General features: G+C 43.1%; 1 protein-coding gene and 1 long non-coding RNA gene across 7 annotated transcripts in view; one reads left to right on the forward strand and one right to left on the reverse strand.

Annotated features, from left to right (window-relative positions):
• Window positions 1–24,882, forward strand: part of HDAC7 (histone deacetylase 7) — a 346,438-nt gene that overhangs the window by 302,635 nt on the left and 18,921 nt on the right. For all 6 annotated transcript variants that reach the window (XR_014469779.1, XM_083169505.1, XM_083169503.1 and 3 more), the window contains 12 exons: window positions 263–372; window positions 2,658–2,805; window positions 7,290–7,489; window positions 8,792–8,989; window positions 9,724–9,937; window positions 10,414–10,547; window positions 11,172–11,292; window positions 17,181–17,230; window positions 19,639–19,746; window positions 20,514–20,569; window positions 20,724–20,811; window positions 24,468–24,587. Coding sequence is in view for 5 of the 6 variants with exons in the window: in XM_083169505.1 (XP_083025631.1) it covers window positions 263–372; window positions 2,658–2,805; window positions 7,290–7,489; window positions 8,792–8,989; window positions 9,724–9,937; window positions 10,414–10,547; window positions 11,172–11,292; window positions 17,181–17,230; window positions 19,639–19,746; window positions 20,514–20,569; window positions 20,724–20,811; window positions 24,468–24,587 (1,547 nt within the window). In the remaining variant the exon portion in view is untranslated. The remainder of the gene's footprint in view (window positions 1–262; window positions 373–2,657; window positions 2,806–7,289; window positions 7,490–8,791; window positions 8,990–9,723; window positions 9,938–10,413; window positions 10,548–11,171; window positions 11,293–17,180; window positions 17,231–19,638; window positions 19,747–20,513; window positions 20,570–20,723; window positions 20,812–24,467; window positions 24,588–24,882) is intronic.
• Window positions 11,110–24,882, reverse strand: part of LOC146057808 (uncharacterized) — a 135,492-nt gene continuing 121,719 nt past the window's right edge. The window contains exon 4 of the long non-coding RNA XR_014469780.1: window positions 11,110–11,314. This is a non-coding gene — a long non-coding RNA (uncharacterized LOC146057808). The remainder of the gene's footprint in view (window positions 11,315–24,882) is intronic.

Consider the following 24,882-nt stretch of genomic DNA (forward strand, 5'->3'; position numbering starts at 1 on the left):
TATTTTTTTACTCTCCTACAAGGGTAATGCAAAGGGCCTAATATTTTGAAACAGAGCTCTCGCTGGTTTATCCTGCTAATATCTACCTTTTTATTATTTATATATAATATAGCTATCTATCCACCACTAGTATGATATAGCTCTTGGAAATTTGGACTATTTGGTAAATTGTCCAGATGCCGGAATTAGATCGACTGGATACTGTGAAAGAATGGTGTGGTAACATTTGAAGTGCCATAAGTCTTGTTTTCTTATCTTGCAGACTCGTCCCCGAGTAGTAGCAGCACTCCTGTCTCCGGCTGCAGCTCCCCGAATGACAGTCTGCCAGCTGAAAATGGAAGCCTTTCCTCCCTGTCCAGCGCTGCCTCAGAGGTAAGAGGGTCATCGCATCTCCTAGATCCACAAAATACAGTTGACTGCGGTTTATTTTATTATGGTCCGATGTATTGACTTGGGCAGTAAATGCTGACACCAGAAAATCCTAAAAACATGACCTGTAATGTCTTACCTGGGATTAAAGCTTTCATTTTAAAGCAAGAAGAATATTCCCATATTATGTTGTGATATGTATTGTTACGTTAAATCTAGGATCATACAGTACAATTGCATTATACGTAGATTCCCTGACTGTTACTGTACCTCTCCTGGCTGTTTATGAAGGACCTCCATGTGATTTTAGTCTGCTTGTGAGATATTTTGCTACATCGAGTCGCCATCTTTATTTATAATTGTTGTACTGTCCCCCGCCATCTGAGAGACTTACAGTTGCTATACCATTGTGAGACTTGTTGGTATACTGTTCCTCAGTCTGTGAGGCTTGTTGCTATACTGTCCCTCAGTCTGTGAGACTTGTTGCTATACTGTTCCTCAGTCTGTGAGACTTGTTGCTATACTGTTCCTCAGTATGTGAGACTTGTTGCTATACTGTTTCTCAGTCTGTGAGGCTTGTTGCTATATTGTTCCTCAGTCTGTGAGGCTTATTGGTATACTGTCTTTATTTTATGACCTCTTATTGCATGAATTCTGTAATCTAAGTAGATTCCTTGTCTACCTGTAAAATGTTGTAATACTGTAGTTCCATTATCTATCCATAGAGCTTGTCGGCATATCTTCCTTCTCTGAGAGCATTGCTGTACTTTCCAACCTAACCGAGACATCTCGCTGTACTTTCCCTGTCTTTCCAAGACTTGTTGCTGTAATTTCCCTGTCTATCTTTAAAACAGCTTGCATTATCTTCCTCATCTCTCCATAGACCTTTCTCTGTCTGAAACTTCTTAATATACCTTATTCTCTCCCCCATAGGACTTTTTGGTGTTCCTCCTCCCTCTGTTGGACACTAGTTGATGTACCTTCCTCCTCTCTCTGTGGGACACTAGTTGATGTACCTTCCTCCTCTCTCTGTGGGACACTAGTTGATGTACCTTCCTCCTCTCTCTGTGGGACACTAGTTGATGTACCTTCCTCCTCTCTCTGTGGGACACTAGTTGATGTACCTTCCTCCTCTCTCTGTGGGACACTAGTTGATGTACCTTCCTCCTCTCTCTGTGGGACACTAGTTGATGTACCTTGCTCCTCTCTCTGTGGGACACTAGTTGATGTACCTTCCTCCTCTCTCTGTGGGACACTAGTTGATGTACCTTCCTCCTCTCTCTGTGGGACACTAGTTGATGTACCTTGCTCCTCTCTCTGTGGGACACTAGTTGATGTACCTTCCTCCTCTCTCTGTGGGGCACTAGTTGATGTACCTTGCTCCTCTCTCTGTGGGACACTAGTTGATGTACCTTGCTCTTCTCTCTGTGGGACACTAGTTGATGTACCTTAATCCTCTCTATGTGGGACACTAGTTGATGTACCTTCCTCCTCTCTCTGTGGGACACTAGTTGATGTACCTTTCTCCTCTCTGTGGGACACTAGTTGATGTACCTTCCTCCTCTCTCTGTGGGACACTAGTTGATGTACCTTCCTCCTCTCTCTGTGGGACACTAGTTGATGTACCCTCCTCCTCTCTCTGTGGGACACTAGTTCATGTACCTTCCTCCTCTCTCTGTGGGACACTAGTTCATGTACCTTCCTTTCTAGGTCTGTAATACTTGCTGATATTCAGATACAGATATATTCTTACACATCTTTGCTGCAGTCATGCCAAACCGCCGCATGAAAATCTTCTAGCATCAGGTGGCTTTTTAACTTTTTTCTTTTTTGGGGTGAAAATGCATCTTAGTCACCACACAATGCATCTATGATGCACAAGGAGACTGATTAATTTAATATGTGACACTTGTATATCTGTGCGCGTCAAAGTCTCTAAATCTGTGCACAGTGGTACAATGTAGCAGTTGCAGCTTTTTCCAATACAAATACTGTTCTGCTCCATATACAGACTCCGACACAATATACAAATGAATCGGCACATTCTCCCAAGGTGTCCTAGTTACATTGTAATGAGATTAAGACTCCTGACTTTAGCATAGTTGCACGGGATGTTGCGGCGCACTCACGCCAGAGTGAGTATTTACGCTAGATTTACGATCTGTACTTTCCTTTGTCAGAATTGTACTTTTTGCAGTAACATATGTATCAATGAGCTTTGTTTCTGTAGTGCCTACTCCCTCCACCCTGCATAAGTAACTGTCAGTCACACATCCTGCGTTTTTCAGGGCCTGCTTCACAGAGTGCCACTCCTGACTCCCACTGTGTACATGCCGGGCATAGATGGCCATGATGGTACGAATTCCATGGCTTCAGCTCGTCTACAGCCTGTCATCATCCTGGAGCCCTCAGGCACACGCACTTCTATGGTTGCAGGTATGTCCTTCTAGTATAATCAGCTCTAGTACGTTAGCTCTTTAGCCTTTGATCAACTGCAGCTCTCAATACTTGGGAGGTATGTGAGAAGACGCGCGCTGCCTTGCTTGATTCCTCTCTCTCCTTTAAACCACACACCTGCCATTTCCATCTCAAAAATATTTCCAGGAACACATGCTTTCTTACCCAAGATGCTACCTAGACCATCATTGACTCACTTGTCATCTCCAGATTGGACTACTGTAAACTCCTCTTATGTGGCCTCCGTAACAAACTCTCATCTCCACTGCAGTCTACCTTCAGTGTTGCTGCTTGGCTCATCTTCCTCTCCAAATATCCAGTGCCTCTCTCTTTCAGGACCTACACTGGCTCCCCTTCCCTTTCCAAATTGAAGATACTCACTCACAAACCCCTTACTCATTCCTCTCCCACTTACATATCTGATCTTATCTCTCTTTATACTCCCATCTGCCTAGTACGCTCCACTAAAGCACACCACCTCTCCTGCCAACTGATGACCTCTTCCCGCTCTTACCTCCAAAATTTTGGCTTTTGTGTTCCCTATCTCTGGATTTCTCTTTCCCTATAAAACTTTCCACCTATCTACAAAACTTAAAATGTGCTATCAAGAACCACTTCTTCAATAAACCCAGTCAACGTTAATGCTCATTTCTACCCTTTGTGTCACCCCTGTTTGTCTGCCCCTCTCCTTTACAATGTAAGCTCCCATGAGCAGGGCCCTCTCCTAACTAAATGTGCTTATTCCTCGAAGACCATTTTTAAAAAAGACATACTTCTATCAACGGCACGTAACCCTAGGTTTCAGTATCCTTCCCCCAGATGCAACAGTCTTTATTTACCATGTACTTATCCTAAATTGTCTTGTACTATAGTTTGTTGTTTTTCTTGTTTTTGCTCATTTGTGTATTCTGTTAGGTGCTACAGAATGTGGTGCCAAATAAATAAACTATAATAATTATTTGGCTTGTACAGATGGAGCCGGCTTTATCTTTGGCCGGCGCTCGCCAGATCCCTTGCATTGGCGAGCACCGGCGATAGAGACTGGGACGCACGTGCGTCTCACGCACACGTGCGTCCCAGTATTACGGTGGCTGGGCAACGTGTCCCTGCCCATTGCTTCAGGGATACACTGCCCAGTTCGGGGGAGGGGCGGCGAGGGGGACCAGCAGGAGAGGTGGCGGGGACCGGTGGCAGGCTCTGTTTGCCAAGGGCTGCGCAAGAGTCTCATGCTCGCGTGCCCCTGGCGGTAAAAGGCCGCAGGCGGGGCTGACAATGGAATCGCCAGCCCCTGCAAAGTTAAAGCCGGCTCCATCTGAACCAATCTTCGCTCTAAATCAGGGTTTGTTTTGAGGCATGTAAGATTTTAATATGCATTTTGTTTCACTGTCTTTAGTTGTTGTTCGAAAGTAGATGACTCATTTAGGAAATGGATACATTGGAGTGTACATTCAGACTTAGTGTACCATCATTTAGTTAGGGAGCTCATCTCTCTTTGCTCCCCAGCTACAGGTAACTCACTGGTCCCTAGAGACAGCTGGCATACCATAATATGGGTGGAGTAAAGTTTTTTGTTTTTCTCTAATACCAAAAAGGATATGAGTAGTTGTTTTTGAAATATTGGGAAATTCACTCTGAAGTCATCAATGATGAGGAGAAGGGAAGATGCCCAGTGCTGAGAGCATCACAACATTCAGATGCAGGGCTATAGCTACATACTGTATGTTGCTCCTATCACAGAAATCTGTAAGGAACCTAGGGTAGGGAACATCTGCGGTCTGTTTGTGGCCTCATGCTAGTAGCATGTGCTCTGTTACCCACAGTAACTGTTGTTGGGTGCCGGATGATGCTCCGACAGTGTGGATCCCGACGTGTGCCAACGGGGAGATCCCGACTCACAGGGGCTATTCTCCCATGTGGGGGTCCACGACCTCCATAGAGCAAGAATAGAACCTGTAGCGCGCCACCGAGCCAACATCGTGGCAAATGCAGCGAGTCTGCAAGGGGCTTCTTTGTGCTCGCCCCCTGTTGGAGCACCGGCAGCCGGGATTCCGACGTCAGGATACTGACCGCCGGGATTCCCCCTGTCGAAGCGCCATACCACACACCCCTATTGTTAGGCCCATCACAATGATTGGCAGACTGATACACTTAAGGGAGGATGCGGTTGGCAGGTCAAAACTAATAAGGTCGACACATGGAAAAGGTCGACATGCATTTGGTCAACATGAAAAAAATGAGCTTTTCACTTTTTTTTTTTTTAAGGAGTTTTTCATGCTTGACCATCCAAGTGGATATAGAGTTAGACTATAGCATTGTGTTATAGTCTCGTGTAGCTAGGCAACGTGCCTGAAGCATGGCTGTCAGACTATGTCGACAGACACAATAAAGTGAAAACATTGTCATTTTCCATGTCTACTTGCTTGTGTTGACCTTTTGATCCTATCAACCTAAGGTACGTCGATATTTTTCATGCATTGGACTTCGGCCTGTCAACCAATAGTAGTCAATAGATTGGCTGTTGACCTTATTAGTGTCGTCCCTATAACCCAAACCCCTTCAAGGGCAGCCCTCTAAAGGTGCGTACACACGGTGAGATTTCACTTTCTATTCAACCCCTATTCGGTCTGTGTCTGGATCTGGGTTGGTTACAGTGTGCACATTCCATTTGACTATGTAGTACAGATCTGTAATATATAGTCTTGCCTTTTTCTATTCAATATACACTACACTGGAGCACACACTGGGATCCAATCTGCATCGAATGTAGAATAACCATTCGATGCCCATTCGATTTTGCTTCTATAAGCAAAATCGAATAGAAAAATAGTGCATATCTCACAGTGTGTACCCTCTAATAGAGTCTAAAGGGCCAAACTTTATACTTAATATTAGTAATGATCTAAAACATGGCATTTAATCAAAGAAGGAGGCTTCTCTAGTAACATATGAACATGCATTTGAAACCAGTGTTAAAAGCTTTTATCAACAAATCTGACTATAAATCAGAAAGGAGATGGGAGCTGCCAGTAAAGTCTTGCAGCCAATCACTTGTCCAGCCTCTGTACTGTTACAGCTGATATCTGGCTGCTGAAGGCTGCCGCACTCCTCAATAGTAGATAATACATACCTTGCTGTACATCCTATAGCTGCTAGAAGCCACTCTACCAGTTCTGTGGCTGTATGAAAGGAAGACGTCTGCAAGCTGTCCTTGTACACAGAAGCCTGATATCTGTAAAAATACCTGAATTAAATATTAATGTGTTCGAATAGCAGAAATGGTGCTATCTGGTGTCGTTGCTTCAGTGGTTCTTGTTTTATAAAGACAAAAGCATTTTCTGCTTTCAATTTGTTAGATATTAGAAATCCCTGAACTGTTTTGTGTTGTGTATAGGCGATTATATAGTTTATCATGCATTATGTGTATTGATGTTGAACAGCTGCTGTTCTGTCATTCTTATTGTGATCTGAGGCTTATACTGAACTATAAAATCTAACCATGGAAATTATGTTTTCCCAATCAGCCTTTGCTTTACTGTCCTGAATGATGCTGGAAATTTGACCAGTGGAATCTGTTTGGCTGCTTAGGGCAATATGGTAGATGTGCCTGGACAGAATTCTTGATGAAAGCCCCCTTACTGCAGAGCTATGGAACTGAAAAACTATATAGGGCCAGATGTATGAAGTTTCAAAAAGTGATAAACCAACCAATCAGCTCCTACCTGTCATTTTTCAAAACCAGCCTGTAACATGGCAGATAGGAACTGATTGGCTGGGGTGTTATCACTCTCCATTTTATCACTTTTTGAAGCTTGATACATCTGGCCCAGTATCAGAGGCCGCACTATACAGAGCGATTACCTCATGTTTGGCATTGTGCTGTTTTATGCCATATTATTGTGGTATTAATTAAACTTTATCTGTTTTATATGAAAACCCTCTCAAGCTTCCAGAGATGCATGCTGCATCTCGCCCTTTTGTGTTTATGAAATTGCAATTACACACCCTAATAAAATAATAATGCAAGAGGTCAGAAGGCTTGTGTAGACCTTGGGAAAATAATGGCTAATTTAGTCTGTAAAGTAGTTCAACGCTTTTGTTGAATTGTGTATAGAAGAAGAGTGTTTCCAATCTCTGGTCCTTAAGGCACACCACAGGCCAGCTTATAAGCATATCTATGCTTGAGCACAAAAGATAAATCACAATAACTGAGCTACTAATGAAGTCACTTGTGCTAAAGTATATTTATCCTCAATATCTGGACTGGTAGTGTGCCGTAAGAAGCAAGGTTGGGAAATACTGGTAGAAAAGGTCACATTTTTGAATCATACACTTCAATGTTTGGTAATACCTGCACTGCCATCTTGTGGCAAAAGTGAATATAGCAATTTTATTTTTATTTCTAAGAAAATGTAGATATAATTTTAAATAAATAAACTACTGTATGTATCTGTTTTGTTTTTCAGTTCAAGGCCTGGGTTCCGTGCCATTGCAATTCACCCACTCTCTCATCAGCGCTGATCATTTATCTGCTACCGGACACCACAAAACCTTAAGCCGGACCCGTTCTGAGCCTCTCCCTCAAAATCCAAAGTCTCTCCAGCAGCAATTGCTGTTTCAGCAACAGTGCGCTGGATTCCCTGACTATCTGAAACGGCTAAGCAAGGTGAGGATGTGACGTGTGTATTAGCAGTATATCGCTATTAGGATGTACAGGATGTAACCAAGTGGCTGAATGACCACCGTTTATTGTGGTTTTCAGCCTCTGCCATTTTAGGTGTACCTACTCATTGTGGTAGATGGAGCTATAAATCACACAGGCCAGCACCCTCTGCAGGAAGGAAAGGCTGCCTACTGACCTACAATGAGGACTTACTGTATATACTAGAGTAGCAGTGCACAATTTATTTATTTTTTATTATCTACCAAGATACCAAAATCATAATTCAAAATTGTCCAGCAACCCATATCTATTAAAATGATTGTCCCTGTTGAATGCAGGAATTATATTGTATAGTACTGTTTTGTTTGCCTGACCCATCTTCCCAGCAACTTTTATATCCCAGTGATTTAGAGCACAGCATCCTCTTGCCACTACATACAGTTCAGATGTCACACTGCAGATCACCACTTGTGTCCACAGCCCCATGTCACCAATCTGATATCACTACTTGGTGATCCTGGGATGTTACATTGGCTAAGACATAGAAACTATTCAGCAGAGGATCTATGAGCACTGCATATTTACTTTTTCAGTGTTAGGTCTAAATTTTGGAATGACTATAGCTGAGCTTAGTGGGGTTGTTTTTAATGGGAATCACAACATGTAGTCTGTATCTCCCATTAAGGTGCAATCATGTTTTGCTTACCCTAGCCATGTGTGATCCTTTTTGTATACCATACAATGGAATGAATATATATATTTTACATCTTCCATTTGATTGGAGTGTGGTACCGTGCAAAGTGTACAAGAGGAGTGAGTGCCAGGCATTATACTGTATGTATATATATAATAGGGTTTTAGTTCATGAATTTAAGCTTGCAGCCCATCACGCTCTCTGCACTTCTATGACCTATATAAGGTAAACACTACTTGTTATTCTTGTTATCACCTGTACACCTTGACAAAGGGGGATCACCCCAGAAACGTTGGTTTCATTGCTGTGACTACAACACGCTGTTTTTGAAAGACCCTGGAGTGCCAGTCTGTATTCATTTCTTTTTTTATATATATATATATATATATAATTGTAATGTAATTATAATTGTAAGGTCAGTGGTATATTTGTACATATAATAGAAATCCATAAATAATATAAGTGTAGTTTTTTTTTCTTTTCTTTTTTTTTATCATTCATGTGAGACTGACGGACTGAAATCTGCAAGAGTGTCATCACTCAAATGGGAAATCCAGTAGACCAGTAAAATTTGTATCTTTCACTCTCACAAATTTGTTTCCTCTTCACAGCGTCCACTGAAAACAAGTGAAAGGCCGCGACTAAGCCAAATTCCATCAGAAGAGATGGATGACAGCATTCCTGTAAATGAAAGGCCTACAGAGCTGGGAGGTAACCCTTCTCGAGCCCGGTCAGAGTCCTTGCGAGGTGTACAACAAGACGCGCACAGTGCCAGCCAACCGGTGGTCCAACAGCACTTCCTGTCACAGGTACATGTGCCTTTCATCTTCTCTTCCAGTATACACCATGAAGTTGCCGAATGCTAAGACCTGCACATCAAAGCCACTCTTGAGCCCCGTACACATGGGGGAGATATATTGCTGAGCAATATATGGCTGAGCAATATATTGCTCAGTTTCTCCTTTTCATCAGCAACCAGAGATGGTCGCTGATGAAAAAGAAACTGCCGGGGGGAGCCCGGCAGTGGTAATCAGCTGGTCGCAGGAGCATGTTCCTGCGACCAGCGATCACTACAGGGGTAAAAACGGGAGCGCGTACCCGGCGATATATCACCGGTGCACGCTCCCATCGTGGGCAATATGGTCGCTTAGCGACCATATTTCCCGCGATAGTGTACAAAATCGCCCCCGTATGTACGCACCATTAGTTACTGACATTGCTGAGTAGATTATTAATGCCTGAGAAATTAATTACCTAATTGGTTCCTTGTATGATCATAGGCTTCATTTTCATAAATGATTTGTATTTGCTATGCCCACTGTATGGATGAGGCATAGGGATACAGACAAAAAACAAAGTGCAAAGACAGAGCTGTAATCACGTTGTTGACAATGCAGGGACATTTCTCACAATAATTTGGTCTTTGTTGAACAAAGGCTTGTTCTGCAGCTAGAAAACTTTCTATAAATGACCAGATCTATTTCCTAGTGACACATTTGTGGTAATGCATTTTGGTGAGGTTTGATCTTTGTTTTCCTTTCAGGCCTATATGTGGGAACAGAGCCACCATCGACCACACCAACATATAAAAAGAACTCCGCTGGAGACTCTCATGATTCCTCTTATGCCAGGACATCGTCCACTGTCACGAGCAAAATCCTCCCCAGCTTCAGCTTCTCTTCCCACTCAAGATCCTTCATCTAAAACTATGACACTTTCATTGCCAGAACAGACTGACAAGCCACGCTTCACCACAGGTAATCCTTGATCACAAAACCTGCCTCACCATAGCTAACTGGTAATTAACCGTGCCATGACTCCACCTAAGGGCACCGATTAAAGCATCATGGCATTCCGCACAATACCTTCCTCATGAAAGCAGTTGGCCTCACAGAAAACAAGGCACTATTAATGTTTTTAGTTGTCTACCTCTATATTCTAGACACTGCTGCAAGAATTCGAGCCACGTTGTGCACTTCTGTACTGTAGGCCCTATTTACCTGTGTGTGTGTGTGTGTGTGTGTTTAATCTTTTGAACACTTGGCATAGCAATAGCTAATAATTAAGTTTCCCATTAAGCTGTGTTTTGCTATATACGTGACAATTAATACAAAAGTTTTAGTTTAATCATGGGACAAACAACTAAAAGGATCATAAGAAATGCATCAGCCGCAGCTGCCGTATTCATATTGAATATGATCGTGTCGGTACTTATTGTGTTTTTTCTCTCCAGGAATCGTTTATGACTCTGTGATGTTAAAGCACCAGTGTACCTGTGGAGACAATAGCAACCACCCAGAGCATGCTGGGAGAATCCAGAGCATCTGGTCCCGCTTGCAGGAAAGAGGATTACGTAACCATTGTGAAGTAAGTTCATCCAGCACAAACCAATCCAGGTAGATTATTGCTTTTAATAGAAGGGATACCAGTGTGTTTTATTGTCAAAACTTAACCCTGATGAGGAGAATAAAATTGACACAAAATGCAGTGACTTTTCCTATTTATTAAAGCGAACCTGTCACATGCGGAGATTTTGTGCAAGGATGGGCTGAAAAGCAAATAGGGTACTATGCTTGTGCATGTGTTCCCACTGTCTCTTCATCACATGCCTCCTCCTTTTCATCAGCACACCTGGTACAGTATACCAGAACATAGGCCATGAATGAGATCTGTCCATCTTGGATAGCAGCATAATGGGCAAACTATCGTATTTGCCAGACACTGGAGACTGCTGTACCAGTTCAGCAATGTGTGTGTGTGTGTGTGTGTGTGTGTGTGTTAGTGTTGTATATGGGTGGTGTTGTGTTACAGTGTCTGCCTTCATAGTTTATATAAAATGCTGACTGAATGTTTCTCTTCCATGCTTGGTAACTACAGACAGAAAACAAACCATTCTCTCATACCTTCCTAATGATGATCTCTTTAAAAACATTTTAGTTTGTTCATCGGCCCAAGATTCTGTTGTAGACATTAATGATTTGTTCCTCGCAGTGTATTCGTGGTAGGAAAGCGTCCCTGGAAGAGCTGCAGTCTGTACATACAGAGACTCATGTTCTGCTCTATGGCACCAATCCGCACAACAGACTCAAACTGGACAATCGCAAGCTGGCAGGTACCTATGCTCATTCTTCTTACTAGAACAAGCAAGACAACAGGATGTATGTACAGTATAGAAGTCCCACATATTTCATTTGCATGTGAACTTTCCTGGAGAAACACAGTCGGTAAATATAATATCGGACATGATGGGCATGTCGGTGTTATGTCTACCTTTACTAACAATATACAGATGGGGCTGGCTTCATCTTTGCAGGGCTGGCGTTTCTAACGACAGCCTCGCCATCACGCCAGCCCCGCCAGGGGGGCGCGCGCGCACGAGATGCTCGCGCACCCCCTGGGCAACAAAGCCTTCCTCCGGTCCCCGCCGTCGCCGACCGTTGACCTCGCTGCCCCGAGCGCCCCCCTAACCCTGCCTGTCTCCCTGAAGCGGAGACGGGTAGGGACACGCAGCGTCCCCGCCGAGAGACTGGGACGCGCATGTGTGTGAGACGCACGCGCGTCTCCGTTCACTGAAGCCCCTGCCGCCGGTACTCGCCAGCGGGGAGGGTCTGGCGAGCCCCGGCCAAGGATGGCAGGGGCTCCATCTGTAGTAAAGATCGGTTGTGGACCTTTAGATCTACAGTGCCTAGGTCTTCAGTCAAACAGTTGCCAGGGAAAAGGTCGACATGAGTTTTTCATGTTTTGGTGTCTGTCGACATAGGTTGGCATGGACACTGTGTATAAGTGTACCGCTGCGCTCACCATGCTTCGGGCACGGTGACACGTTTCGCTCGGCACACTATTGGAATCTAACTCAATGCCCATGTGGATGGTAATTGTACTTTTCTTTTTTATCCTGAAAACCTCCCATCACCCTTAACTCATGCCGACCCTTTTTCCCATGGCAACTTTTTGACCATGTTGACCAAAAGTTGTGGACCTTTTGATTGACTATCTAGACACTGTAGATCTATTGCCTGGATTCAATAAAGATTCAGGTTTATTTCAGATTTATGAATATTAAAGAGAATGGGGCATATGCTGCACCTCAGCGGCCCCAGGCATTCAGCCATAGCTCTGGTGCCTGGCATTAGGGTGGACAGCACCTTGGTATTGATGCTGACCAAATAACTGCGAGAATGATAGACGTTGTACCTAAAATACGGAATGTACACTTGTTTCCCATTCAGGCGGTAGCACATCCAATGATCAGTAAATGAATGTTCTAGATTCAGTCTGCCATTTGGTAACAGGGACCACAATTTTGTCTGTTTTCTGGTGGCCTCCCTGTAACACAAAAGTGTTTGTAAACAGCATTGCGTAACATTGTATGCCGTTCGTGAGATCTAGTAAGCTCAGAACAAATGATGAGTCTATTGGGATCAAGCATGCAGATAAAAGGAGCTGTGTTCCAGATATGATCTCCTTTGCAGGTATTTCAGTAGAGCTCAGCATTTTATAGCATGTAAGCAGGCATTCAGCAGAGCAGAGTGTGTGCCAAGGATTGGACAAAGTAGGAAAGGCAGGAGACAGGATGTCCTGTTTATGGGTATACGGTTGTTAGGTCGACCACTGAAGGTCAACATGCATCAATGTCTACACACCTGAAGGTCAACATGGGGTTAGGTCGACCGGGTCATTAGGTCAACACATGCATTAGGTCGACATTGTTTTTGTCACTTTAAACCGACATGTGCTGACAGGCGGTATTTCATGCTCTACGCAGCGCACTTTAGTGTCCATGTCGACATTCGGGATAAAAAAAAAAAAAACATGTTCTCTTTTGACCTAGCCCATGTTGACCTAATGACCCTTTTGACCTAACCCCATGTGGACCTTGATGCATGTTGACCTTGAGTGGTGGACCCAATGCATGTCGACCTTCCTCTTGTCGACCCTATTGCCCATACCCACGTTGTCAGTGTATGTTGTGCTGCCACCCCCGATATATCCGTCTGGATTCTTTTAGGTGTGACTGTAGTATAGGTAGAATACACACTATTCTCCGGTCCCCTGACATGGATGCTTCACGTGTGGAAAGCTCTTTAGTTGCAGTGTATAAAAAAAAAAAAAAAACATTGTTGACATATGTGGCGACATAACTATAGCCTGACTTGTAGGATAAAAACAATGATCTACAGTAAAAAAACGTAACGCCAGCCTCATAAACCGATGACCTGGAGAGAATCAAAACAATCCGTCAGACATTCCTTACTCTGAGGAAAGACAAATACTGTTGTGTATTCATAAGGAAGGACTCCCTGTTCTCTAAGATCCACATAGACTGACGCACAGTAGCACTGCTTAACCAAACAGCTGTCATCATGCTCACCTGACTGCCTTACCATATGGGGGTGTGTGTATGCAAAACATAAGGGTGTCTCCGAGTGCATTAATAGCAGATACATTGTAAGTGCGATACAATAAACGGTGGTCCCATACAGGAATAAAAATATGTATAGCGTATATTCATCCAGCTACATGGAATGTTTTTCTTCTCAAAACAGAAACATAAGAGGGCATAGGATTACACTAATTTAATGTTCAGATGCATCAAAACAATGAAACTCTTACATACAATAAGAACAATAAAGGCTTATCTCCGCTATTTTCTTAAGACGTCAGCCAATAATACCATATACCTGATGCGTTTCATCCATGTAAGACCACGCCGTCACACACTACCTCAGTGAGCGGTCACAATGCTTCCAATTCTCCACATCGCGTGATTGCGTCCCTCACTGCCGTAGCGGACCTACGTCTCCCAGGACACAGCAAGTGGTTGCTTGGCTGATAGAATGTACGCTGCTGTAGTAGGAAGTGTGGGGATCGGTTCTACACCCAGCATATTACCCCATGCCTACTGTTATACTGCTATCTGTTCTCTTGTCTGACTGATCAGGTTTATATAGTACACGGCTGAAATTGATAAATGGCCTGGACCAAGGAGAATTGGTGGCAACTGCTATGGAAGGGGTTAAATGGGCGGTCTCCTAAAATACCAGAGTGTCCAAAAATGAACATCCCTTCTAATGATTATCATGGCGACTGTATATAGCCTGGTAACTGCATATTCTTTCATTTCAGGTTTAGGAATTCTTATTTCTAATGTACAAGAATTACATAAACTAGTGTCAACTGTCATAGTGCACTAGAAAGGCTGACCTTGGCATTCACTCATTATCATACTGTAGTAACTGGTCGGCAGGAGATCCTATATCATCAGGTTACCAAGAGTTTTTATGTATTCAATTAGCTATGTGTTCCTTTGCCACCATACCAGGCGTTGAAGCAGGGAGTGTAATGGAGGGGAAAAGGGCAGTGTACAGCTGTGTCAACGGTCAGGTGTGACCTGCAAGTTCAGGTGTGACCTCTCCTCTTCAGCAGTTCTAGGCAGGAAAAAGCTGCATTATTTATTACAGGCATAGGTGTATTATACTGTATAATGCCATGCACTTACATAGGTGTACTAGAAATAACGTAATGGGTCATACAAAAGGGGCGAGTAAAGCTGTCTAGATCGCTAAGCACGGATTGCTCCGTGTGTATGGGTGACGGCGATGCATGGTCCCACGCGTCGCTATCGCCTGACTAGGTTTATACTGCTGGAGATCTATTGACTCACACCCATGCTCACTGGCACTAGTAGATGCATGCTTCCACCTTATGTGAGCAACATACATTGAAATCGAGAATGTTCGAAGATAGTCTCTGCACACTGTCCTGATATACTCTCATGCCAGTTCTAGCTGCTGCTGCTTATTCTGCTCATAGCGTGGTCATTAAATTACTAGCACCTTCATATGTAGGTTAGGTCTTCTGCCCTGCCAGTGCTGACATTAAAATAATCGTATTGACATTAAACAAATATACCTTTCCCCCCACTCAACATTTATTTAGCATATACCTTTATTAAATAGCCATGTTAATTAGCCCCATCTCAACTACATATAGGCCCATTTTCTCTAAACCTTATATTACTTTAATAGTATTAACTTTTAATAAATAGATCTTCCCAGCCACTAACACTACAAACAGCCCAGACAGACAATCACGTTTAATGATTACAACTCTTTATTTCCCAATTCAGCCATGCCTTTAAATGACAGGTCACCAAAAATGGATTTTTGCCATTGTCGCTTTCTAATACCTTAGTAGCCCCCAACCGCTATGTAATGCCTTTCACCCCAACATTTTCATTATGGTTACCAGTCACATTGCAGTAAGAACCCCCCCACGCCAGCGGTGGCCTACCCGCGGCTCCCGAGCAGCATGAGGCTCTTCTCTGCCTCATCTGCGGCTCGCCGTCTAACTTCCCTACTAATGATGCCCGGCAGCTCCCCCCCTTTGATGCGATGCGCGGCTCTGCCGGCTCAGACACTACCTTTTATGTGTGACGAGCCGCGGCCGCTGTGAGCCAGCGCATGCGCAGTCACATTGGAGCAGTGTCCCCGGCGCCATGTTCGTCACACTGACTGCGCAGTCGGCATCACTTTGATCCACCCGTCTCTCAGTGCTCTGACAGTGACTGGCTTCTTCATTCACCGCCCCAGCCGCCTGCCATCCTAGTAAAGTGTATGTTATCATGCACAGAAATATATTTATTGAAGCCTGAAGTGTGTGTATGTGTGTGTGGGGGGGGGTGCTTTAGGTCAGGATCTGGGGGCATATGTGTGGCACTGTGGGGGCATATCTGGCACAGGGGGCATATGTGTTGTACTGTGGGGCATATGATATCTGGCACTGGGGGCATAACTAGCACTGTGGGGGGCATATGTGGCATTGTGGGAGCATATCTTTAACTAGGCGCATAACTAGCACTGTGGGGGCATATGTATGGCATTATGGGGCATATCTGGCACTGGGGGCATAACTAGCACTGTGGGGGCATATGTGTGGCACTGTGGGGGCATATCTGGCACTGGGGCATATATGTGTGACACTGGGGGCATACCTAGCACTTTGGGGGACATATCTGGCACTGGGGGGGCATAAAGTTTTGTCATGTAGCCACTCCCCCTTGTGTCATATGACCACGCCCCTGACCACGCCCATTGACGGCTCTTTGGCTTGACTGTCAGTATTTTTCGGCTCTTTACCTCTGACCGGTTGGCCACCCCTTCCCCACGCAGTGTACACATGGGTATGCGCTTGCTCACACGTGCCTAAAGGTGCACACCCCATGCTTCATTTGCTGTCAGTGGGGTGGGGGCAGAAAGGGGAGAAGTGTAGACCTGACGAAGGAATGTACCATGGCTATCTGCAGCCTCATACAGCTGGCTGTGTATTCAGTCTGTTTGCCCATCTCCATCCCATTCCCTAAACAACAGCAAAACTAATTGTTTTTACCATCTCATTCTGCTTCATGATGTAAGTAATAACTAATGAACACACACAAAGCCAAATGTATGAAGCCATAACAAGTGATGAAGTAGAGAGTGATAAAGTACCAGCCAATTGGCTCCTAACTGTCACATTACAGGTGACTTGAGAAATGGCAGTTAGGGACATCGTGGCTGGTCCCTATTGCTCTTCACTTTATCACTTGTTATGGCTTATTACATTTGGCCTAGTGTTTCCCTTTATTTTTATCTCCACCGTAAGCCTTGTGCTGTTTAAACTGAATGCCTGTAGGCCACTGTATTTGTCCAGGGTTCCTATAAACTCTGTAGGAAATGAACAGTCTCAGGTCACTTGTGCCAGGCTGGTTACAGCGAGCAGATGGCGTAGGTCTGCTAAGTGCAGCCTGCTGAATACTAACATGACACATGTGGTCCTGTAACAACTGCAGGGGCCAGGCTGCCTCTGTATATTATATTGTAATAACTAATGATTAATAAATATATATATTCAATGGCCTTTATGCAGATGTGTATATTTAAAGATAATGATGTGTAATCTCAAATAAATACATTCATACAGTTTATGTCCTATTAGTAACCATCTCCTATTATTTTACAGGCATTCTAGCTCAGAGGATGTTTGTCATGCTGCCATGTGGAGGACTTGGGGTGAGTACAAGTCTAAGGATATGTTCTTATTGGCCTACTTAGAGCAAATACATTGATTCTTTAGAATTGGGGTATATGCATCTTTACTGGAAATCTTAAATGGCAAACTCCTTATTTCCAGGAACGCTACATTCTTTGGGGAAATATGATTATATACAATGTGTCTGTTTTCCACTATTTTAGCAGCAGGATTTAAAGTGTCAAATTTTGGGTTTCAGAGTAGAAATCCGCTTTTTGTTCAATAATACCTCCTGCACTCTATAAATAATAACCTTTGTGCTACTGCCCTGTCTTACTTCGGTAGTATTGAATCTGTAATACTGTATGTATCTAATAATTCCAGGATTGCCTACTTTCTGGCTGCACCCTCCAGGAGAGGGCAGCCAGTTCAGCGGGGCCGATGACGGGAAAGGGGCGGGTCGGCGGATCATCTGTAGTGGGGTGTGGTCAGGACGATCACGTTCTCGTGGCCACGCCCCCTGCTGTGCAATATCGATACTTCAGGCATTGCACAGCGCTACAAAGACACGATTTGCGTTATTTGCTCCCACGGACCCCCCTGCCAAACGGAGACTAGCTACATTCCGGGAGGCTTGTCCCCCTTTCCTGGGGCCGGGAGGGGGACCCGATTTCCGGGACCCTCCCAGCCATTCCGGGATGGTAGGCAACCCTGATTAATACTACAGTGCTTAGTTATACTTGCGGTGTTACACAATGTGTGTACGCTGTATTTGCTCTATAGACACAGGATCACATGCTGTAAGCACATGAGCACGTAGTATGTTGTTTGCTTGCATCCCCTTATTCTGAAAGCACATATATCTCTCTGAGATGGGGAGACCTATATATCTCGCACCACATTTCTTGGTGACAGTGGGGACCTTTGATGCCTGGCTCCTTTAGGTCACACCTCTTTATAGAGACAGAAGAAGTGCATGAGCCCAATTGTCCCCTTTGATAAGGATGGAGCTAATGGTACATTAGAAATCTACCTTCTCCTACAGAGAAATGTGTTCCTTTCATCTAACACATGGAACATGTGTAACCTGAAAACGCATCCCTAAGCTCTTAACGCTTCCACAAAGGTTACGGAGAATTGCTATACCTCAGCAAACCAGCCTTCAGATGTAACCTGTCAAGGATCATAGGGCAGGGAATGATGTCTTCTGCAGTACATAAGAGATACATTGAAGTATCTATACTCGCAGTCCCCACCACTGATTCACCCATCACGAGCCGTGTGCCAGGCCATCTAAACCTCAGGGGATGATTGAGTTAAGGCCGCGCATATGCCTTTCATTAGCCCAGAATCCCCCAGGTTTTTCCGTGTCTCCTTTGTTATTTCCCTGGCGCTGACGCGACTCTGATGAAAACAAGATGTTTCACGGGAAATGAAAGAAGAAGAAGAAAAAAAAAAAGATAAAATAAATTCCTTTCCAGTGCGTTTATTCCTAAAAAACAAACCATAATTGAGATCAGAGGAACGGGCAGGCAGAGGGTTTTAGGCTGCAGCCTCACCCAAAATCATTAAGGGTTTTATTCATAAGCACTGGAAGACCTGAGCCTGCGAGTCCTCCGGTAATACAATTAGACACTACGGTTAGGTTACCAGATGACATTTGGAATATAAATTTATAATAACACAAGATTTGGAAACGACATTGAACTGAAGGAGAAAATTGCTGAAATGCATTCCCTGTTTTATTTTTTACTATTGCTGGAAAATAATTGCTGCTGTTATGCTCGTCTTGTGATGAAGCCCAGCTACAGCCATTCATCAAACGCTACATATGCACCTGCTCCCAGGCTGAGACTCATTTACTAACATGGAACAACTTGAGCCAGCTAACGGTCTACTGCTACCATTCTTTTAATAGAAATTTCTAAAATGATAGACAGTGTTGATTGGTTCTGAATCTATTTCTGTCAAATGCTAAACATCATTATAAAAAGAAAATAGTGGACAATGCATAATATAATATAGCAATACATTGTACAGCTAGTAGCCATGCATGATTATCAATTAAAAATGTACCTGTCTCCTACACAGTGTAGAGCAGGGTTCAGGAACCTTCAGCCCTCCAGCTGTTGTTGAGCTACACATCCCAGAATGCTTTGCTACAGTTTTGGCATGGCCAAATAGCAAATCTGTAGCAGTGCATGCTGGGATGTGAAGTTCAGCAACAGCTGGAGAGCCAAAGATTCCCCATCACTGGTGTAGAGGCAACCAATATTCTTGAGAATGACATTATCCACAATGCATTTCTCACCTAACTGGTCCCGAGGGAATTGATAGGTTGCTCTCAGAAAATAGCGTTTGTGTGTTGGTGTCAGTTAAGTGATGTGAACTTAATAAACTCTGAACCCCTTATGTGCCAGATCTCTTACCATTCGCTTTCCACTCACAGGTGGACAGCGACACCATCTGGAATGAGCTACATTCCTCAAACGCTGCCCGCTGGGCTGCAGGCAGCGTGATCGACCTCGCTTTTAAAGTCGTCACACGAGAACTGAAGGTACGGTGACATTGGACCTTTTTTATATTTAATATTTATCTTCCAAGTAACCTTTATTTAGAGAGTGTCTTCTCTGCTAGTATGGACTTCTAGAGACAGAAGACCTAGGACTGTAAAACAGACACGTCTTGGTGGGTTGGCGCTGAAAATCAAGAGTGGTTCTAACTTTCGGTGTAAGAGTGCCGTGCTTTACTGTGAATGCGTGTGCTGCTTTAAATGTGCAGCTCCAACCCACCAAGAGCTAAACTGTCACTTCATAAATATAGCCCATACTAATTACCAGCCCATCAAAATGATTGACCAACCTAACCGTAATGTCAGCACTGGTGGCTGTGAGTGCCGGAATTTATTCAAAACTTATTTAAAACTTTATTTAAACAAAACTTTAAAACCTATATTCACTCTGTAGAGGTAAGGAGCAGTTTTAGCCTTTTATTTATATAGGATTCTTGTCCGGTTTTATGGAGATAACAATAAATAGTTTGTCTTTCAAGATTTTTACTTTTTGAACTTTTATTTGTGTGTTTCTCCAACCCACCTACCCAGCCTAATTTATTGATCTTTATATGAAATTTAAGGAATTCTGCCTTAATGTTATGATTCTAGTTCACACTTCCTCAAATATTTCTAACATCTGCATGGATGATCTGTATAATACAATGCAATGTCTGTCTTTTGGGACCCGACCACAGTTCTTCAGTCCCATAGCTGAAATAGTAAATGTAATCCTGCAGTTGGCTCATCAGACGTTCTCTTCTTGGTTACAGAATGGATTTGCATTGGTGAGGCCTCCTGGACATCACGCTGACCCTTCTACTGCAATGTACGTACTTGCTTTATTTACACGGCTGGTAACACTGCTGGGCAGACATAATCAGAAAATTCATTCCTATGGCGGTTTTTTTCTCTGTGATCCAGCTGATCAGTAAGCAGCAGCTCTTATGATGTGGCTGACACTAGGTTTATTGTCTCCTCAGGGGGTTCTGTTTCTTCAATTCCGTGGCCATAGCAGCCAAGCAGTTGCAACAAAGGCTAGATGTAAGGAAGATACTTATTGTGGACTGGGTGAGTGCTATCAAAATGTTATCTGTATTCTACAGAGGTGCTAGTTTCACCTTACTCTACTGTATACATTCCACATATGGATTTCATATGGTTATTGGACCCATGGTTAGCCAGAATAGCAGCAAGGCCTTCTGGTATCTGTATGTATATGCACAGCTATGTCTTGTTGGCCTGGTATTGTTTTGTGTGGGCTCAGAATGACCACAATGCCTGATAACAGAATGGCAGTCACACCACAGTTGAACAATAACTGAAGATAAGTTACCATACATGTGGAGGGCCCCTTGTTTGCATGAGGTGAGCTGGACGCTCAGGCCACAGACTACCCAAGGTCCAGTAGTCACCACCCCCCACACCGATTTAGTGCAGAGATAAATATATTGGCAAAGAGCACTGGAAAGACACCCTTTTTAGAAAATATGATTTTGTGTAAATGTGGGACTTCCTAAATGCAATATGAAAAACAACCACTATTGTAAATGCCACTTTTTAAACATTCTAAAAACCATTGTCATTGGGATCAGGGATTATGCAGGTGTGGGGGGGGGGGGAATGCTCTTCATCTGTATTAAATATAATCATTAGAAGGATGATTCTATGTTTGTACTGGGAAACTTTCCTGCCTTATTTTTTAAACTTTGTAAATGCTAAAAATGATATAAATTGCATTATTGATTAAACCTCACATTAAGCAAACATATAAGCAATTATTTAGTGGGATTCCATAGAAACATAGAATTTGACAGCAGATAAGAACCACTTGACCCATCTAGTCTGCCCCTTTTTTAAACACATTACCTCAAACCATATTTGATCCTTATTTCTTTGTAAGGATATCAATATACCTATTCCAAGCATGTTTAAATTGCTCTACTGTATTTGCATCTACCACCTCTGATGGGAGGCTATTCCACTTATCTACTACTCTTTCTGTGTAGTAATTCTTCCTCAAATTTCCCCTGAATCTTCCTCCCTCTAGTTTCAGTGCATGTCCTCATGTTCCATGTCCTGTCATTCAGCTGCAGTTTGTTTTGTTTATTTATTAACAGTTTCTTATATAGCGCACACATATTCCGCAGCGCTTTACAAAGAACATTCACATCCCTCCCTGCCCCAGTGGAGCTTACAATCTACATTCTCTACCACATGTACACGCACACACAGACATTCTAGGGTTAATTTTTGTTGGGAGCCAATTTTGCCTACCAGTATATTTTTTGGTTTGTGGGAGGAAACCGGAGTACCTGGAGGAAACCCACGCAAGTACGGGGAGAATATACAAACTCCTCACAGTTAGGGCAATGGTGGGAATCGAACTAATGACCTCAGTGCTGTGAGGCAGTAATGCTAACCATTACACCATCTGTACTGCTTGTTTTCATTTTCTTTTAACAAAAATATACTTTTCCTGCATTATCCCCTTGTATCAATGCTCCTGTCCTAATAACTACATAAAATCTTTAAAAAAAAAAAAAGTATATGTTCCCAGCAAGGCCAGTACAGCACAAAAATTCATCTAGACACTAAAGGGTATATCAGTGGTTCTCATCCTTGGTCCTCAAGTACCCCCAAAAGTCCACGTTTTCCAGGTCTCCACACAGAATCACAGATGAAATAATTGGCTCCACCTGTGGCTCTTTTAAAATGTGTCAGAGAATGAGTGCACCTACCAGGTGGTCTGGAAAACGTGCATTGTTGGGGGTACTTGAGGACCAAGGTTGAGAACCACTGAGGTATATCTGCTAAAGGTTGATGTTTTGTCGATTTCAGATCGATTAAACTCTATCTTAATCGATGTTAGGCTTCCTAGGCCAAAAAAAAAAAAAGATCTGGTATCAAATGTGTTTTAGCCCTGGAAGACTAACATCAATTAAGATTGTAGAGCAGGGGTTCCCAATCTTTTTCTAATCACGGCACCCTAGAGTATCAGAATTTTTCCAAGGCACCCCTAGGCCCAAAAAATATATATCATATAAAGTAGATTGTGTTTATATGTGCTTCTTAGGGTCAGTTATGTGGTAAAGGGCAGGATTTGGTTCTGATTATACACATTTTATGATTGGCAGCCACCAGCACTGGTTTTGTCCAAAAATAATTGATCATAAATAATTTGAATTGGTCCTGGACGACCAACCCGAGGCACCCCTGCAAGTGTCCCGAGGGAGCCTAGGCGCACAGTTTGGGAACCTCTGCCTTAGAGTTTAATATATATTATATTGACTAAAATCAACCTTTAGTCAATGTCCCACTGAGATACTATGTAAACTTCCTCCAGGGAAAAAGGGTTAGCCGTTTTATAGAATTCTGCGTAATCTGTGTTGAATTGAAGTAGAACGTGCTAGGAAGGTTTTAAGTTGTTTATTTTGTGGCATGACATCCTATACATTATGGTTACAATTTTTTTTTTTTAATACCTAGAATGAATTCATGATTGCCCTTTCTGTTACACTTAACAGTATTTTACTGGTCCCGTGGTTTTCCCATAGTAGCAGTAATGTACACTAATGGTCTATAATTTTAGTAAGCCGTGAGTTGTATATGGTTAGGAAATGAGCCGCCATTGTTTTACTTGTCCTGTGTCGGTGCAGAGGTGGCCTCCTCCTGTTCAGGATTGTGGCAATATTTATCATTTTTAGCTGTGGTCAGAAGTGGCTACCAGTGCCTCGTTTGCCATGATCAAAGCTTGCGGGTCCTGTGGCTTTTTCGGAAGCGGTGAATATTTATTTGTGTAGAGTTTCTGCTAATTCTGCAAGATGTGTATGGCTTAGTTCTTGGTTTGGCCTAAAGCTGCAAATACAAACATGTAATTAGTGCTTTCTAGTAAAGTGTGTGACATCAGAGGAGGGGGGGGGGGTGGCTGTATATGGAGGACTTATTATGGCCATCTATTTAGGCCACATGATCTTGCTTATGTCATCAAATTTGAATAGAGCAAAACAACAAAAAAATATAATCCTACCATGCAAGTCTTAAAAGAGGATGTACGGTTTTGTGACATTGCATAAAGTGGTAGTTCACTACAAATAGCTCCTTACAGGCCAGTATTACATACATATTACTAGAGATCCTGTTTCAAAATTGTTAGATAAGAGAATGTTTCTTTTGCAAATAGTGTAATTGCATTGTTATGTGTAACGTGCTCCATTTAATAATACAAATAGCAGTGATAAGTGGATGAAGGAGGCCCGATCAAGATCCCAGGCAGCTACGGTAATAACTGGGAGAAGGTGATTGCAGTAAAGGAGCGCTAGCATTTTTATAGCTTGGAAAGTGTACAGATCACCTACAGCAGAGGCAGCCATTTTATCTTGAGACCAAGCCGCCTTTCTTGAGACTAGCGCTACAATGGTGTCACTGATGCTTAGTGATTCGGTAAGCTCTATTCTTGTGGCCATTGGTTCGGCAGACTAATCACTTACTCAGCTGTGGTGTTGCCAGATATATTGGAGTTCATGGTGGGAGCAGCTTATAATGTGTGTTTTCAATTTGCATAATAGAGTTTGCAGCTGCCATTTTTATTTAATGTATTAATTTTAGAATAATACATGGTACATATACTGTATTGTTCTCATAAGCCCATATTGCCTGTTGCTTTTTATTTCCTTAATTTTAAAGGTTTTTATTTTCTGACTGTCTAATGTCCTTTTCCCCCCAAGGATGTGCACCATGGCAACGGGACACAAAGAGTATTTTACAGAGACCCCAATGTACTGTACATCTCCCTCCACCGACATGATGATGGCAACTTCTTTCCTGGGAGCGGCGCTGCTGATGAGGTGATTTCAGTATCCATAATTACACCAGTGGTTTAAACCCATGACTTGACCCAATTCCTGCGACATTTGCTCACTTCCTGTCAGTTAATCGCCTGTCATCAAGCCTGATATGGTCTTTGGCTTAGAAGACCCCAAGCCACTATACCTTCACCTATTTCCTGACACCCCCGTGCTTGTTATCTATGGGAAAATGGGTTGGAGAAAATACTCTTGGGTTGGCATTGTTGATTACGTGTAGCCTCTACTGCAGAAGGTACTCTGGGGGATGAAGGGCTGAGAGGATTTTGCATTGTAA

This window comes from Crinia signifera, chromosome 2, assembly GCF_055691185.1.
Source record: "Crinia signifera chromosome 2, ASM5569118v1, whole genome shotgun sequence".
NCBI lineage: Eukaryota > Metazoa > Chordata > Amphibia > Anura > Myobatrachidae > Crinia > Crinia signifera.